This window comes from Geotrypetes seraphini, chromosome 3 (genome assembly GCF_902459505.1).
Source record: "Geotrypetes seraphini chromosome 3, aGeoSer1.1, whole genome shotgun sequence".
NCBI classification, from domain to species: domain Eukaryota; kingdom Metazoa; phylum Chordata; class Amphibia; order Gymnophiona; family Dermophiidae; genus Geotrypetes; species Geotrypetes seraphini.
In genome coordinates, this window is record NC_047086.1 from 140,331,135 (window position 1) to 140,348,874 (window position 17,740).

At 46.7% G+C, this 17,740-nt stretch overlaps 1 protein-coding gene across 6 annotated transcripts in view; it reads left to right on the plus strand.

Moving 5' to 3' along the window:
* The window catches only part of LOC117358018 (sterile alpha motif domain-containing protein 12-like), a 91,344-nt gene that overhangs the window by 35,999 nt on the left and 37,605 nt on the right, over positions 1–17,740 (plus strand). For all 6 annotated transcript variants that reach the window (XR_004538930.1, XM_033939416.1, XM_033939417.1 and 3 more), the window contains one exon: positions 7,051–7,191. Coding sequence is in view for 5 of the 6 variants with exons in the window: in XM_033939416.1 (XP_033795307.1) it covers positions 7,051–7,191 (141 nt within the window). In the remaining variant the exon portion in view is untranslated. The remainder of the gene's footprint in view (positions 1–7,050; positions 7,192–17,740) is intronic.

Genomic DNA, 17,740 nt, shown 5'->3' on the forward strand with positions numbered 1-17,740 from the left:
TCAGTACCGGTTTTCCATGTTGGTTTAAACTAAACTAAACTAAACCTTAACTTTGTATACCGCACCATCTCCATAAAGATAGAGCTCGGCACGGTTTACAGGTAATTCAATAAATGAGGGAAGGACATAATAAGAAATTAGAGGTTATGAAGAAGATAGCTAGCTTTACATTTTAAATAGATAGCTTTACGTTTTGGAGAAAAGCCAGGTTTTCAGATGCTTTTGGAATAATTGGAATGAGCCTAGGTTCCGCAGCAGGGCAGGGAGGTTATTCCAAAGCTCAGTGAATTTGAAGAAAAGGGCTTTCCCTAATTTACCTGCATATTGAAGAGTGGCTCGTGGACTGTAGGGGGCGATATCTGTGGTACGTTAATGGAATGGACAGTGCAGGACATGATGGTGCAGTATTTTGTGGAGTTTTTCTACAAAAACGCCTGCTTTTCATATGGCTCTGGGTAATTCTAGTTAGATACAAGCATATGTGTTAGTTAAGGCCACGCCCAATAGAAGCGTACAAAAAGTTGGTGAATAAAAATCTGAATAGGGATGTAGCCAAGGCCAGAAAAACACACCACAGATTAATATTAAGGAAAAGCATAATAATATTCTCCTTATATACTTTGCTATTAAGCCAGACCACAGAGGAAATTAGGTAATGCGTAACATACATACATAGAAATATTAATGACTCCATTTTGTTCTTTGTCTTTCTGTATCCTCTGCTTGGCTTTGCTCCATTTTGTGTTCGGCCTATGTCTCTCTCTGTCTGTTCTTTGTTTCCCGCCTTAAGCCTAATTGATACCAGATGTGCTTAGGCCGGTTAGGAAGAGCATATTAGATTACGTATCCCAAAATGGAGTATAACATGCTTTAAATATGAATGAAATATATGGTGTGGATCTGTGGATGAAACGGGCCCCAAACGAATGAATGATATATGAATGATGTGTGAAGGTTAACTAAACATGAGAGTGGGTTTTGAAAATCATATTTTATATATTTGCAACCTAAAGAAACTTAAAGGAAGCCTGGGAGGCAACATCTGGGGTTTCTGAGTTTGTGTGAAATTTGAAACTGTCAGTTCTTGTAAAGAACAGAGCAGGAGGGGGAACAGCCCCTTCTCCTCCTTTTCTGTGCTGACAGGGAGGGACATGAACTTTTCAACATTTTGAAATGCAGGCTCTCTTGAAACAGATAAGCAGGTTTAGATTTAAAGGTTTCTTTGGTTATATGTTTATGCATATTCAGAAATTAATGTAACAAAAATATCACTTTAAAAACTTTGTTTTGAGTTTGAAAAACATGTAAAGGAAGTTCTTTGTCCAAATTTAAGGACAGCCTCTGTTAATGGATTGGCTGACAAGTAATGATGTCATTCAGGACAAAAGGTACATATTGAGGAGCAACGAATTCTCAGATTGAGATCTTTGTCAGAAAGGCCAGTATTTTGGCGTCTGTAAAGATTTCCCAGATGACGCAATAACCTTTTGAGGTCCATTATGACCATTAATAAACGAAATTACTATTTTAATAAAATTTGCGTCATGTGTTATTTTCCATGTACTTTTTACACACCTAGAGCGAAAGCTAGCAGCTTAATTGGCAACTTCTGCTTAGAGCGTGTGCTTGTGTACCCATGCTCAATACATGACGCCTTTTAACAAGGGGAAAGATAGTTTGAGTATGTGGGCAGATCTGGTAGTGTCGGGTCTCGAAGAATTCCAGGATAGTGGGATTAGGGGAGTTTATTGTGTGTAAATTCATGCGTTAAGAGCATTTTGTTTTGGGGGCCATAACTAGGTGGGGAGTAGGAAAGGAAGCTGCAGGTAGCACATGGCTTGTACTGCACACTAACTAGCACCTGTCCAGCTAGCACGGGTCCATTTAGCATCTCCTAATTAGGAGCTAAGTGATCTGTGCTAATTGTGAGCAGCATATTGCATTCTAATGGGCATTGTGATGTACGCCCCAATAGTTGCTGTGTTAGATATGCGTTTACTGCATGTTTTTTGCGTTAAGACACAGTAAATGCGCTTTAGTAAAAGGGCTGACAAGTCTGTCAAACACAGACTCCAGGAATTGGAGGCAATTGTCTTTGTTAAGCCTATGTTGATTAAACTGTTTTTACACAAAATATTGTCAGTAATTTTAGAATAGCTTTTACCATTTTGCCGCTGACTAATATCTGGCTATCATTTCCCTGGATTAATCCTGGAGCCCTCCTAAAAAAATCAGTTTTCTTTCAGTCCTCAGGTATTGTATCTGTTTTAAATGATAGGCTACAGATTACTGATAACATGTTAGCAATTTAATGCCTGAGCCGTCCCAGAACTCTGGTGATTTGTTATTCTTTAATTTGTCAGTTTGATCTATTACATTGTCTAGATTTACAGTGGTTTGCTTTAATTTCTGATTCATCACTGTCATAGAAGGTTTTTGCTTTTTGGCATGCCTTATTACTGTTTTACATCTAACTTGCCAGTGATTGTACTCATCCCAGTTTTCCTCATTAGGATCTGCTTTCCATATTCTGAAAGAAGCCTTTTCCATTTTTACTTGTTTCCACCTCAGCAATACACCACCCTGACTTGGGGCTCGATTTTCTAAGTGAAATGGGGGGGAGGAAACCAAGATGGCGGCAGCCCCGGGATGGCGTCTCTAATCGCCATCCATAGAACAGTCCCTTCCGATTCCTAAAAACTCTAATGCCGCTTTCGAAGCGTAAGGGGATGGTCCAGACTGATCCCTCCTGCACCCCGGACCCCGACCCCTACTCAGCGCTCGATTCTGGACTTTGTTTCTTACCTGGGAGTTCCACACCAAATGTCGGAGGGATGTCTGGCGTTTCCTCGGGGGGAAGAGGACCCGAGGTATCAGACTGGGAGATTTCTCTCTTCCCTCCGGCAGCTGTGCCTCCACCATGCCCGGACTATCCTGCAACTGAGTTGAGGGACCCCAGCGAAATTTCTCTTGCAAGGGAGACCCCAATTGCAGGGGCAGAAGCAGCGGAAGTTCTGGTTGAACAATGAGATTTGGAAGGGAAGGTGGCAACCTCCACTCCAGCAAGATCATCTCCGGTGGTTACATTAGAGAGCATTTGGAATGCTCTCTTGAAGCTCAACTCTTCTGTCGACAAATCTTCACAGGAGCTAACAATGCTTGTGAGTACTGTTAAATCTCTATCTGAAAAATTTGAAGGAACTAAACAGCAATTAACTTCAGAGGTTAAGCAGGTGAAAGAAAAAGTAGAAGATCTCCAATCTTTATCCTCAGGATTGGTTAAAGACAAAATTCTTCTTAACAGAAAAATAGAACAATTGGAAAACTATAACCGAAGGCTTAATGCTCGCTTGTTAAATTTTCCAAAATCATTAGGAGTGACTCCCATGGAAATGTTCAGGAAATTCTTGATTGAAGTTTTCAACTATTCTGCTGACTGTATTTCACCAGTCAATAAAAAAGGACATGGGAGCCAAAACGGATGAAGGTGTCCAGAATTGATCAGAAGCTGTTTTGAATCTCACAGATTTTCTTGAGACTTCAATAGCTGAGACCTCAGAGCGTGCCACTTTAATTGTTTCCTTTGTCTTTGAACAGGATATGTCTGATTTACTTAGGCAATATTTATGTAATTCTCAAGAACCATTCCTGGGGGAAATGGTCTGGATCTACCCAGACGTTACTAGACAGACGCAAGAGCGCAGGAAATTATTTCTTGTTATGAGAGTTGAAGTCGTAAAGCTGGGTGGGAATTTTATTTTGGCTTACCCCTGTAAGTGGGGACAAAATATGTTTTTTTTCTCACCTGAACAACTACGTGCTTTTATAGATATGAAGAAATTGTCAACAGGGGGAGTTTAGCGTTTACAACACAGTAATGTGTAAAAGGTTGGAATTTTCTGTGAAGCCAATACCTGTAGTTTGCCTTAGAGGGTTCTCTTCACCATTTTCTGATTCCTTTCCCTGGAGGGCTCCATTGTGGTCTAAGGAAGATATATCTTTTTCCTATTTATGTTTAAATATGCCTTATGATTTTCCTATCTGTATTTCTGTAGCAAGAGTTATCTTGTATATTATTTCTAAACTTAATAAAAAATGAAAATTAAAAAAAAAAATTCTAAGTGAAATGTTGTGGTGGCCATGTTAGTCCACTCTTCAAGGTAATATGTAGAAATAAAACAAAAACAAAGGAAAAAAATAACTTTTGCATTGGACTAACTGTCGTAGTTTATGATAGGCTTTTGAAGGTAACCCCTTCTTCCTCAGATCAGAAATAATTTCTCATCTGAGGAAGAAGGGATTACCTTCAAAAGCTAATCATAAACTACTTTAAGTTAGTCCAATTTTTAAAAGAGGTGGTATTTTTTCCTTTGTTTTTGTTTTATTTCACCAAAAGGCAACAAAGAAACTCAAAAAATACTGTCAAAAAAGAAAGTTCAAGAAAACAAAAATATATAATGGCAGGACCCTATATTAAACGCTCAAAGGGTGTTCACCAGCAACAAACAATCATATTACCTATAAATTCTAAAAAAAGTGCCGACTAATGTGCGATTCTATAAAAGTTAGTTGCATTGTATAGAATCATGCTTAGTGCCGCCTAAGCGTTGTTGGGCATCATTACGTGTACTCAATTTAAATTCCATTCATCATGGAATGAAGGAATAGCTTAATGGTTAGAGTAGCAGGCTGACATCCAAGGGAGCACAGTTAAAATCCCATTGCAGCTCCTTGAGATCTTGGGCAAGTCACTTAACTCTCCATTGCCTTGGGTTCAGACTATGAGCCTTCCAGGGACAGAAAAGTTACCTACAGTATCTTAATATGAATATACACTGCTTTGATAGCCTTTGTGATTGCAGACAGACAGTATATAAAAAATAATAATTATAAAAAATGACCCTATGAACCATTCCTTTGATTTTTTTTCTGTACTCCTCAATTTATCAGTCTTCCTTGTTAAATAACTGCCATAGCATTTAATTTTTCTTTAGCATGAACATATCAGGGATTATGAGAGATTTTGATCACACTACTGTATCGTCACTGTCACCAAGTGACCTCAGTTCAATTGACAATGCACTAGGTCTTGTATTTAGTAAGGAACTAGATCTAAAGCAGTTTTCTCCTCCATAGAACTTAACTCTCCAGCCTGTTCCAATGAGATATTTACTCAGTAAGTATTGAGATAGTTGAAATCTTTAAAACAAACAAACAAAAAAATAAACCCCCAACCAGAAAATCTAAAATATTCTGGCTGGCCATTCATAGAAACATAGAAATAGACGGCAGATAAGGGCCCACGGCCCATCTAGTCTGGCCACCTTAATGTCCCTCCCCTACCTTTGCCCTGTGAATAGATCCCATGTGCCGATCCCATTTGGCCTTAAAATCAGGCACGCTGCTGGTCTCAATCACCTGTAGTGGAAGACTATTCCAGCGATCAACCACTCTTTCAGTGAAAAAGAATTTCCTGGTGTCACCTCGTAGTTTCCCGCCCCTGATTTTCAACGGATGCCCTCTTGTTGTCGTGGGACCCTTGAAAAAGAAGATATCTTCCTCCGCCTCGATGCGGCCCGTAAGATACTTGAACGTCTCGATCATGTCCCCCCTCTCTCTGCGCTCCTCGAGCGAGTATAGCTGTAATTTGTCAAGCCGTTTTTCGTATGGTAGATCCTTGAGTCCCGAGACCATCCGGGTGGCCATTCTTTGCACCGACTCCAGTCTCAGCACATCCTTGCGATAATGCGGCCTCCAGAATGGCACACAGTATTCCAGGTGGGGCCTCACCATGGATCTATACAATGGCATAATGACTTCCGCCTTACGACTGACGAAACCCCTTCGTATGCAGCCCATGATTTGTCTTGCCTTGGACGAAGCCTGCTCCACTTGATTGGCAGACTTCATGTCCTCACTGACGATTACCCCCAAGTCTCGTTCTGCTACCGTTTTTGCTAGGATCTCGCCATTAAGGGTATAAGACTTGCATGGATTCTGGCTGCCCAGGTGCATAACTTTGTATTTTTTGGCATTGAAGTTGAGTTGCCATGTCCTAGACCATCGCTCCAGTAGGAGTAGGTCGTGCATCATGTTGTCGGGCACTGAATCTTCGTCTGTTGTGCATTTGCCCACTACATTACTCAGTTTGGCGTCATCGGCGAATAATTCCTGTTGAGTAGCTGTTTTAAAAGCCACTGTCAGTAGTAGACCTTTGAGTTTCTTGTGCACATGTGCTCAGAGCGTGCCGTGTTTATTCCTCTGTCAGGAGGCAGCAGGCCTTTATTGTTGTTGTTATTATTATTATTATTGATAGACTGGATGCATTTTCTTTGACATTATCATGATTTGACCTGTGCATTTTGAGTTTTGTTTACATGGAATGTGTTTGTCTTTGTGTGTTGTCAATGTGTTTTAATATTGTATTTGTGGCTTGGATAAAGGCGGGTTATAAATAATAAACTATTATTTATTTTTAGTGTATATATATACCACTTATAGCCTAAGTGGTTTACTTTCAGATACTTTACCATTTTTCCCTATCTGTCCTGGTGGGCTCACACTCTATCTAATTTATTTATTTATTTATTTCGATTTCTATCCTGTTGTCCCAGAAGCTCAGTTTGGGTTACAAGTAGACATTCACAATCGTTTGAAAACAGATTAGTCATGACAACAAATAGGTTACAGTAGACAATAACAGAGCTTATTCTAGAGACCAAACTGGTCATAGCAAACAGTACTAGGAGAAGTATATTGAGGAGGCAGTTTTTAGTGGCCCGATTGACAGAAGAGGAAGGTCTTTACTGCTCTGCGGAAGGCCATTAGTAAGTCTAGCGACCTGATCTGTTTGGGTAGTACCTGGGGCAATGGGGGATTAAGTGACTTGCCCAGGGTCACAAGGAGCAGTGTGGATTTGAACCCACAACCTCAGGATGCTGAGGCTGTAGCTCCAACTACTGCGCCTCACAGTCCCAGAGCAGAGCTGGGTTTTTGCTAGAATTTGCTGTTCGGAGTGAAAAGCATTCATTTGAAGTTGTTTTCCTACAGGGCGTGTTCTGCTGAGGCTGACAGACAAGACTCTGATGAGGATGGGACTCCATCAGCAAAGTCAAAGACATGAAGTGTTGCAGGCAGTGCAGGAGCTACGGTTACAGCAAGAGCTGGAGGACCTGATTGACATCTCTGGTGGTAAGTGTGAACTGCAGGAGACACTGGGTTGTTTAGTAATGCCTTACACATTACAAGAGAGCACACAATATGAGTCACTAGAGAGAGAGAGTGTGTGTGTGTGTGTGTGTGTGTGTGTGAAAAGTATATTTTGATCAGACCGGTCTTAAATTTGGATCTCCTGTTGGCATTAATGAAATAGAGAATATGATGGCAAATAAGGACCCTTTTAGTCTGTCTAGTTTTACTCCCGATATAAAGGTCATATACCCAAATTGAGGGCAGTCACTGTTCCAGGTAGAGGATTGCTTTTGGCACCTCCTTCCCTTTCAGGCTCACATGTTTGCAGATTCCTAAACTGACAAAAAATGTCAGTATAGTGCCCCCATTCAGGTTTATTACATAAGAACATAAGAATATCCATACTGTGTCAGACCAATGGTCTGTCTAGCCCATTATCCTGTTTCCTGGCAGAAACCCAAATAGTAGCAGCATTTATATTACCAATCCCAGGGCAAGCAGTGGCTTGCTTCTTGTCTATTTCAATAGCTGATTATGGACTCTTCCTCCAGGAACTTGTTGTTACCATATTAAGAACATAAGAACTGCCGCTGCTGGGTCAGACCAGTGGTCCATCGTGCCCAGCAGTCCGCTCACGGGGCGGCCCTCTGGTCACAGACCAGCGCCCTAACTGAGACTAGCCCTACTTGCGTACGTTCTGGTTCAGCAGGAACTTGTCTTACTTTGTCTTGAATCCCTGGAGGGTGTTTTCCCCTATGACAGACTCCGGAAAAGTGTTCCAGTTTTCTACCACTCTCTGGGTGAAGAAGAACTTCCTTACGTTCGTACGGAATCTATCTCCTTTCAATTTTAGAGAGTGCCCTCTCGTTCTCCCTACCTTGGAGAGGCTGAACAACCTGTCCTGATCTACTAAGTCTATTCCCTTCAGTATTCTCTGGCAATGAGTTCCAGAGCTTACTATTAGTTGAATGAAAAAAAAATATTTCCTTCTATTTGTTTTAAAAGTATTTTCATGTAACATCATTGAGTGCCCCCTAGTCTTTCTACTTTTTGAAAGAATAAAAATTTGATTCACTTTTATACCACTCAGGATTTTGTAGACATCAATCATATCTCCCCTTGAGAGACAAATGCTCATCTGCCCAAAGTGGTATTCCCTGTTTCCTGTTTATTCTGCCCTTTTGACTCCTCTGCGAGTTAGTCTGTTTTTGTCTCCATAACCTTCAGTAGTAGACTGCTCCATGCTTCTATTCCCGCTTCAGTGAAGAGAGATTTCCTGATTCTGTTTGAGTCTACTCTCTTAAAGCCTCACACTGTGACCTCTTGTACTTGTCTCTCATATTCTCCATGTCTCTGCTCTCCTTTTCTTCTAGGACAGTGGTCTCAAACTCACGGCCTGCGGGCAATTTTGCAGCCCGCGGTCTTGTACCCGATCTCGCACTTTGGGCAAGAACAGAAGTGCCGGGGTCAGCTGACATGAAACTGCCTTCTGCTGTCGCGTATGTCAGGGCTCCTGCCTTCGCGTATCTGGCAGATACATGAAGGCAGGAGTCTTGGCATACGCGATGGTAGCAGGAAGTTGCAAGTCAGCTGGCGCCGGAGCCTTTTTTCCTGCCCAGAGTGCGAGATTGGGTACAAGACCAAGGCTGCAAAATACAGGTACTGCTGGATAGGGGAGAAGGGGAGGAAGGAAAGGAGAAGGGTACTGCTGGACAAGGGGAGCAGGAAAGGGAGATGGGGTACTGCTAGACAGGGGAAGCAGGGAAGGGAGAAGGGGTACTGCTGGACAAGGGGGAGGTAAAAGAAGGGAGAAGAAGTGCTGCTGGACCTGGCAGAAAGGGAGGGAAAGGAAAAGTGCTACACACTGGAAGGGAGGGTGAGATGGTGCATGGGGAGAGAGCATGTTGGGTTGGGGGAAGGAGGGATGCCACTGAGGGAAGAGGCAAGGACAGAGAGAGAAAGAGTGCAGGAGGCAGAAAGTGTTGGACTCATGGAGAGGGCAAGATGGATGGGGAGGAGAGAAAGGAGAGAAGGAGAAATGTTACACTGGGGAAGGGGGAGAGGGCAAAGAGTGAAAAGTTGGACTCATGGAGAGAGAGAGAGAGAGAGAGATGTTGTTTGGTTGAGGGAAGGAGGACCAGAGGAGAAGTATGCAAGAGGAAGAGAGAGAAAAAAATGGACTGGTAGAAAGAAGGGAGAAATGTTGGACTGGGAGGGGGGCCAGAGAGGAGGTAGGGAAGGAAGATGGACTGCAGGGAGCAGAAAGGAAGAAGGGAAAGAGAAATGTTACACTAGGGGGGGAAGGAGAGAGATGTCAGACCATGGAAATAGGGAGAGAAGGAGAGAGAGATAGGAAGGGAAGGTAAGACATGGAAATGTAGATGTTGAGAAGAAAGCAGAAAAATGGAAAAATTGAATGTTAAGTTAATGTAAAGATGAATGCAAGGCAGAAAGTGAAGACGGAGAGAAAAACAGTCAATGGACAAGAAAGCGCTGGAAACATAGTTAAAAGCACAGAAAAATAAAGTCACCAGAGAACAAAGGTAGGAAAAATGATTTTATTTTCAATATAGTGATTGAAATGTGTTAGTTCTGAGAAAGGAAAGATGTTAAACTTTAACTGTGAGGACTGCAGAAAAAATAGGGTACTTGAAGGGCCGCAGAAAAAATAGTTAATGTCTTATTAAAGAAATGACAATTTTGCATGAGGTAAAACTTTTTATAGTTTATAAATCTTTCCTTTAACAGTTAAAGGAAATATTTATAAACTATAAAGAGTTTTACCTCATGCAAAATTGTCATTTCTTTAATAAGACATTAACTATTTTTTTCTGCAGCCCTCCAAGTACCTATAAATCCAAAATGTGGCCCTGCAAAGGGTTTGAGTTTGAGACCACTGTTCTAGGACATACATATTTATTTAGTTCAGAGTGGACTACTTTCAGTCTGTTCATAATCTTTATGGGTTAATATTCATAACCATACACAATGTTTTTGCCAAAGCCTTACCAAGAACCTATACAGGTTGTATCATCTTTTATTTTTTTGTCTTTGCCTCTCCCAATGCTCCTAGAGGCAAATTTTATAACCAACGCTTAAATTTAGGCGTTGGTAGGCATCCTGCCAATGGTCAGTAAAGGCAGGGTTGAAGCACCTACCAATGCCTAAATAAAAGGCGGCTGAAATGGCTGCTGGAATTGCAGCGAGGAAGCCGCCTTAGCCCGCAGAATGCCAAAGTAGGCGTGGCCAACCCCCGAAGTGACGTTAGTAAAATGTAGGCCTGGGAAACCCTGGCCTACATTTTAGCCTCCTATCTTTGCCTAGATTGCAGCAGGGAAATTCCCCCCTTCCCCATCAGCTGAGCATCAGGGACTCCCCAAAGCCACGATTATGTAAGTGGCACCCAAGTTCTGCGCTGGTTACAGAATCACGGCTTTGGGGAGTCCCTGCCACTCAACTGATGGGGGAGGGGGAATTCCCCTGCTGCGATCGTCTGAGAGCGGCTGAAGCAGGGAGCCCCCGAACCCCACCACAAATCAGCTGGTAGGAGAGATGCCCACTCGTCCTTCTCCTGGCACCCCCATTCCCGCTAACACCCCCAGCAGGAGGAATGCCCAGTCCCTCCTGCCGCCACCCCCGCAACACACCCAGCAGGAGGGATGCCCAATTCTTCCTGCCGGCAGCCCCCTAACATCCCTGATAGGAGGGATGCCCAAGCCCTCCTGCCACCAACCCCCGCTAACATCCCCCGGCAGGAGAGATGCCCAATCTCTCCTGCAGGCACTCCCATCAACTCCCCCCTGAAACCCACCTGTACACTCCCCCATACCTTTTTGTAGAAGGCTGGCTGGAGAGATGCCCACTCCTTTGGCTGGCAGGCCTGTATCTTCCAAATGGCGGGTCTTTCCCTTAGGGCCCCTTGGCCAACTGGAGTTTTAGGCCTCCTTCCCATTGCATTCTGGGATGCAGTGAGAGTGGCCTAAAACTCCGATTGGCCAGATCCCTAATGCCACTCCCATGGCATCTTCCCTCTGCTCCTCTTCCCCTCCCCTAGGTTTAGCATATCTCCCTTCTCTTCCCCTCCCTTGGTGTCTCTCTCTCGCTTGGAGGATCATAGATCAGCATATCAGGGGTGTGTGTGAGGTTATGGTACCCTTAACCTTTTCCTATCGTGTGTCCCGGATGACAGGACATTCCAAAAATGTTATTGCCATCGTATGTCCCATACTAATAAAGAGCCAGGAACACAAAATATTTGAATTTACAGACTTATGACTTATTTACATTATGTTTACAATAGCCGTAAATGATAACGGTGAATAATACAAAACTTTGCCAAAATAATTACGATTGGAACCAGCGTAACATAAAATGTATTATGATAGGAAAAGGTTAAACTAGTTCGCACTGAAGAAAATATCACAACAGTTGAAGATAGGATGTACCTGAAGCTCACAAGTCCATTTATCAAATTAGTTGAGCAACCAACATTTCTCAGTCAATGGTGTTTCAAATCATCCCCAATGATCTTAATGGTGTCTTAAGCAGAGGCAGTGTTGGAGGCGGAGGATCGGGTTTGATGCAGCAACAGCCTGGCAATGTATATTCCATAGCAAAGCAGCAGATGAATCCAGACTAGTGGGTATAGCTCACATCGACCAGCAGGTGGAGATAGAGAACTGATTAACAGTTGGCCTTAAAGCCTGGTGTTCCTCTTGTTACTTCAGTTTTGCTCTATCTCCCAGCAGGAATGGAGCTTACTCTACTAGCTCCTGGATTCTGGCTGGGGCCGGTTTAGGTGGTGTTCCTGTGGCTTCCTCTGTTGAGACTCTGTCTCTTCAGTAGGACAGGGGTGCCTGGCTGATCGGTGCCGGCTTTGGGAGCTACACCTGGGCCCTCCCAGGTCCCTTCTCCACCCTCCCCTCCGTTTGTTTGAGCGGGTTCTTGGGCCACTGCAGGAGGTTTGTGCTTAGGTTTCTTCATTCCAGTAAAAAAAAAAAAAAAAAACAACGACTTCCTGCTTGTGCTGAGCCGTGCTGGGTTCGTGTGGCTTTCAGTGCGATTACCAGCTGTTACCCGACTGCAGTTAGAGCGGGGGACCGGTTGGTGAGTAACTTTGTTTGCTGTCTGCCTCCTCTTGCGTTCGTTGGTCGTTCGGGTCGTTCCGGCGGTAGCGGGGGGTGGGCGGAGTCGGCGCGGCGGCGTGTTGCCGCGTTTGTGAAAAAAAAAAAAAAAAAAAGTTTTTTGTATCGCCGTTTTTAGCGATGGCGGCAGAGGCTACTCAGCGGTGCTCGCGCTGTGGGAAGCGCCGAGCACTGTCGGGCTTCTGCTCTGCAGGGTGTGGGGATACACCGGCAGAAGATGCCTTCCTGCAAGCGTGTGACTTAGCCATCTCCCGTGTCAGCGGGGCACGGTCTACTTCCCCGGGCCTCGAGGGCGACTCGGGGGGACTGCAAGGCTCTGCCGCGGCTGAGGGGAGGTCAGCGGCGGTCGGGGAGCCAGGGTCGCTAGGGGACGGCGCGGCTGCGCGCCCTAGCATTGATCAGGCCGGTTCTTCTTTAATGGGGGTGAGTTCCTTCTCCCCGGAGTTTATGATGCTATTGCACCGAGCTTTTCTGCTACAGGGCTCGCAGTCGGCCCAGTCGGTACCGGCGACCTGGCCGTCCCTCCCTGGGCCTTCTACCTCCACGGGCTTATCCGGTGCTAATGCCGGCCCGACTACGGGTCCTGTGCTGTCGCCTGGGCGGTCGCAGGGGGCGAAGAAACGCAGACTTGCGACCGTGGACGCGGAGGGTAATCTTCCCTTATCACCTTTCTCCCTTCCTGAATCATTAGAGGAAGGGGAGGTCTTAGATTGGGAGGCAGAGGATCCCCCGGGCAGGGAAGTTGATGATCCTTCCGCGCTCCGGCTGTTTCATAGAGAGGAGCTGGCGTCCTTGATTTCCAAGGCTTTGCAGGGTTTAAATATCTCTCAGGAGGATGCTAAGGTGTCGGGTAACCCCCTGATGGCAGGTACGCGTAAGCCACCTAGGTCCTTTCCGGTGCATGAAGCCATGCAGGAGCTGATCTCGGCGCAATGGGATACGCCGGAGGTCAGTTTACGAGTGGCAAAGGCCATGCGGCTCCTGTATCCGGTTGACCCGACCGAACTTGAAAAGTTTCGGTTACCTAGGGTGGACGCTTTGGTGGCAGCGGTAACGAAAAAGACTACCTTGCCGGTGGAAGGGGGGGTGACACTAAAGGATGCGCAGGATAGGAAGATTGAATCTTCACTAAAAATGTCCTTTGAAGTAGCTGCGGTTACCTTACAGGCCGCGATTTGCAGCTCGTATGCGGCGAGGGCATGTTTGCAGTGGTCACAAGGGATGACCGATAATTTAATGGAGTCCGGGGGTTCTGTCCCTTCGGAACTGGCTGATTTGGAGTCAGGCTTGGCCTATTTGGCAGACTCCTTATATGACATTATTCGAGCATCTGCGAAACAGATGTCTCTGTCAGTGGTATCGCGCAGATCCTTATGGCTCCGACATTGGGCAGCAGATGCTGCATCCAAGCTTAGGCTGGTGAGACTCCCTTTTAAGGGAGGTTTATTATTTGGAGAGGACTTAGAGAAATTGGTGAAAGATTTTGGGGATACCAAAACACAGCGTCTACCGGAGGATAGGGCTAGGCCCCCGGTGAGGTCCTCCTCGTCTAGACCGCGCTTCAGAGATGTGAGGCGGTCCAGGCCTGGTAAACCATTCTTCAGATCAGCATATGGTTCTTTCTCTGCGGCGAGGCCTAGGTTTCAGCAGAGGAGTTCCTTTCGTACGACGAAACCCTCTTCAGGTCAGCCAGCACGTGCCCCACCAAGTCGCACTCCGCAATGACGGTGGCTTGGCTCCCTCCGCCCTTCCCTTAGGGGGCCGGCTTTCGGCGTTCCGGGCGGAGTGGGCCACAATCACGTCAGATCAGTGGGTGTTGGACATTGTTCGGGAAGGGTACAAGTTGGAGTTCGCCTCTCCCGTCGAAGATTCTTTCTTGGTGTCCCCGTGCCATGGGGCGGCCAAGGGAGAGGCGGTCCGCATGACTCTTCAGGGGCTGCTCGATCTGGGGGCGGTGGTACCGGTACCCCCGGAAGAGGTAGGCCGCGGGATATATTCCCTGTACTTCATTGTTCCAAAGAAGGGGGGGGTCGTTCAGACCGGTGCTGGACCTCAAAGTGGTCAACAGATTTCTCAATGTTCGCCATTTCCGGATGGAGACGGTACGCTCGGTCATTGCGGCAGTTCGACCGGGAGAGTTCCTCACGTCCCTAGATCTCAAGGAGGCGTACCTACATATCCCGATCTGGCCTCCGCATCAGCGGTATCTAAGGTTTGCGATTCTTGGCCAGCACTATCAGTTTCGGGCAATGCCCTTTGGCCTGGCGACGGCTCCCCGCACCTTTTCCAAAGTCATGGTCGTGGTAGCAGCCTCTCTTCGCAAGGAAGGGATTCGGGTACACCCTTACTTAGACGACTGGCTGATCCGCGCCTCGTCCAGACAGGAGAGTTTGTCGGTTACTCAGAGGGTAATATCTCTCCTTCAGTCGTTAGGGTGGATCGTCAATTTTCCCAAGAGTTTTCTGTCCCCGTCGCAGTCTTTGGTACATCTGGGGGTCAGATTCGACACTGCTCTGGGGAGAGTATTTCTACCCCGAGACCGGGGAGAGAAGTTGCAGGCTCAGATTCGCCTACTTCTCGGGTCGCCCAGACCTCGGGTTTGGGATTATGTGCAGGTTTTGGGCTCCATGGTAGCGACTCTGGAGGTGGTCCCCTGGGCTCGGGGCCACATGAGACCCTTACAACAGTCGCTTCTCTCTCGCTGGTCCCCAGCTTCTCTGGACTACAATGTGCGTCTCCGATGGAGTCCTCGGGCGGCTCGCAGCATGCAATGGTGGCTACACGAGTTGCACCTGTGGCGGGGCATGCCGTTAGCCACACCGGAGTGGGTGGTGGTGACGACGGATGCCAGTCTGAGGGGCTGGGGGGCCCAGTGCCTGCAAGCATCGGTGCAGGGAGTGTGGTCCTTAGAGGAAGCACAGTGGCCCATCAATTTGTTGGAGTTAAAAGCGATCAGATTGGCGCTGAGGGCTTTTCAGTCCCTGATTCAGGACAGACCGACCAGAATCTTTTCGGACAGTGTCACGGCGGTCGCATATGTCAATCGTCAGGGGGGCACTCGGAGTCCGCAGTTGGCCGAAGAGGCAAGGATATTGTTTCAGTGGGCAGAAGGGCATGTTCCGCTTCTGTCGGCGGCATACATTGCAGGTCACGAAAACGTGCAAGCGGACTTCCTCAGCAGAAATCTTCTAGATCCGGGCGAGTGGGAGTTGTCGGCTCGAGCGTTCGACCTGCTAGTCCGTCGGTGGGGGTTGCCAGAGTTGGATCTCATGGCTTCGTCCCGCAATGCGAAGTTGCCTCGCTTCTTCAGCAGGCGCACGGAGAAGGGCTCGGAGGGGGTGGACGCGTTGGCCCTCCCATGGCCTCCAAATTCCCTTCTGTATGTGTTCCCGCCTTGGCCCATGATAGGGCGGGTGTTACAACGCATCGCTCTCTTTCACGGCAGGGTGATCCTGGTGGCTCCGGATTGGCCGCGTCGACCGTGGTACGCAGATCTCGTTCAGCTTTCAGTAGGCGATCGGGTGACGTTCCAGGTAACTCCGGACTTACTAACTCAGGGCCCAATCTGGATGGAAGATCCGGCCCGCTTTGGTCTTACGGCCTGGCTCTTGAGCGGTCAAGGCTAAAGAAGAAGGGCTATTCGGAGCAGGTGATTGCCACGCTTCTTAAAGCTAAGAAGATTTCGACTTCGACCTCCTATGCGAGAGTCTGGAAGATTTTTGATGCTTGGTGCGGTCGACAGGGAATCGCGCCCTTCCATGCATCTCTGGCGGCTATTCTTGCCTTTCTGCAGGAAGGCGTAGAGAAAGGATTAGCCTATAACTCTTTAAGGGTTCAGGTGGCGGCCCTTGCCTGTTACAGGGGCCGGGTGGCTGGCGCATCGCTGGTGTCGCAGCCGGACGTGGTCCGTTTCCTCAAAGGGGTTCACCATATCCGCCCGCCGGTAAGGCGAATTTGTCCTTCCTGGAATCTTAAACTCGTACTGGGGAGGTTGCAGGGGGCACCTTTTGAACCCCTGTCAGCGGCCACTTTGAAGGATGTCACGCTGAAAACAGTGTTCTTGGTGGCAATGGCTTCGGCGAGGCGAGTATCGGAGCTTCAGGCGCTTTCTTGCAGAGAACCCTTTTTACGTTTTTCTGAGACGGGGGTGTCAGTGCGGCCGGTGCCGTCCTTCCTGCCTAAGGTGATTTCTTCATTTCATGTGAACCAGAGTGTATTCCTCCCGTCCTTCCGGAAGGAGGATTGGGGTAAACGATTTTTGTCTTTGCGTCGACTGGATGTGCGGCGTATGCTTCTCCATTATTTGGGAGTGACGAATGATTTTCGTAGGTCGGACCATCTCTTTGTATTGTTCGCGGGTAAGAACAAGGGGATGGCGGCGTCTAAAGCGTCCATTGCGCGTTGGGTCAAGGAGACGATTGCTTCGGCTTATGTGTTGACAGGTAAGAAAGTACCGGAGCACCTTCATGCTCATTCCACTCGGGCATTGGCTACGTCTTGGGCGGAGTCCGGGGGGATGTCTTTGGAGGAAATTTGCCGAGCGGCCACTTGGTCGTCGGGTAATACCTTTTCGAAGCATTATCGCTTAGACATAGCAGCCAGTGCGGAGGCAAGTTTTGGCACTGCGGTACTGGCGGAGGCGGCATTGGCGTCCCACCCGGTTTGAGTTTGCTTTGCTTCATCCCACTAGTCTGGATTCATCTGCTGCTTTGCTATGGAAGGTAAAATTATGGTCTTACCTGTTAATTTTCTTTCCTTTAGAAGCAGCAGATGAATCCAGAGCCCCTCCCCAAGTGCACTGTATGTGTGTAGGGTGTTTGTTTATGGTTTCAGTTGGGATATGGTTGGTAATTGTATTATTTAGGGGCCCATTTTCTACTGGAATGAAGTTTTGTGGATGCTCATGCTCCTTTCGGGCTGCTTGGGCAAAATGCATAACTGAAGTAACAAGAGGAACACCAGGCTTTAAGGCCAACTGTTAATCAGTTCTCTATCTCCACCTGCTGGTCGATGTGAGCTATACCCACTAGTCTGGATTCATCTGCTGCTTCTAAAGGAAAGAAAATTAACAGGTAAGACCATAATTTTACCTTCTGCCCTGAAAATGTGATGATTTTCATCAAGTTGCTAGGACTTGAACATGTGTCAATGGCACCTAACAAGCAGAGGCAAGCACAGTACCTGAGAACAACTGCATTGCTTGTATGACATAGTCCAAGCAACTTGTTTGCAGGTTCCCCTCCTCCCTCCCCCACATGTTGTTGGTTTCAATTGATTCATAGATGAGCAAATTTTTATGGTTGAGTCACCTATCAACACCCAAAAAGGCCAACTTTACATACAGACTGCAGTTAGAGAGCGCTATATTGCTGCTGATCGTATTCTGTGTACTTGCTCAATTTACT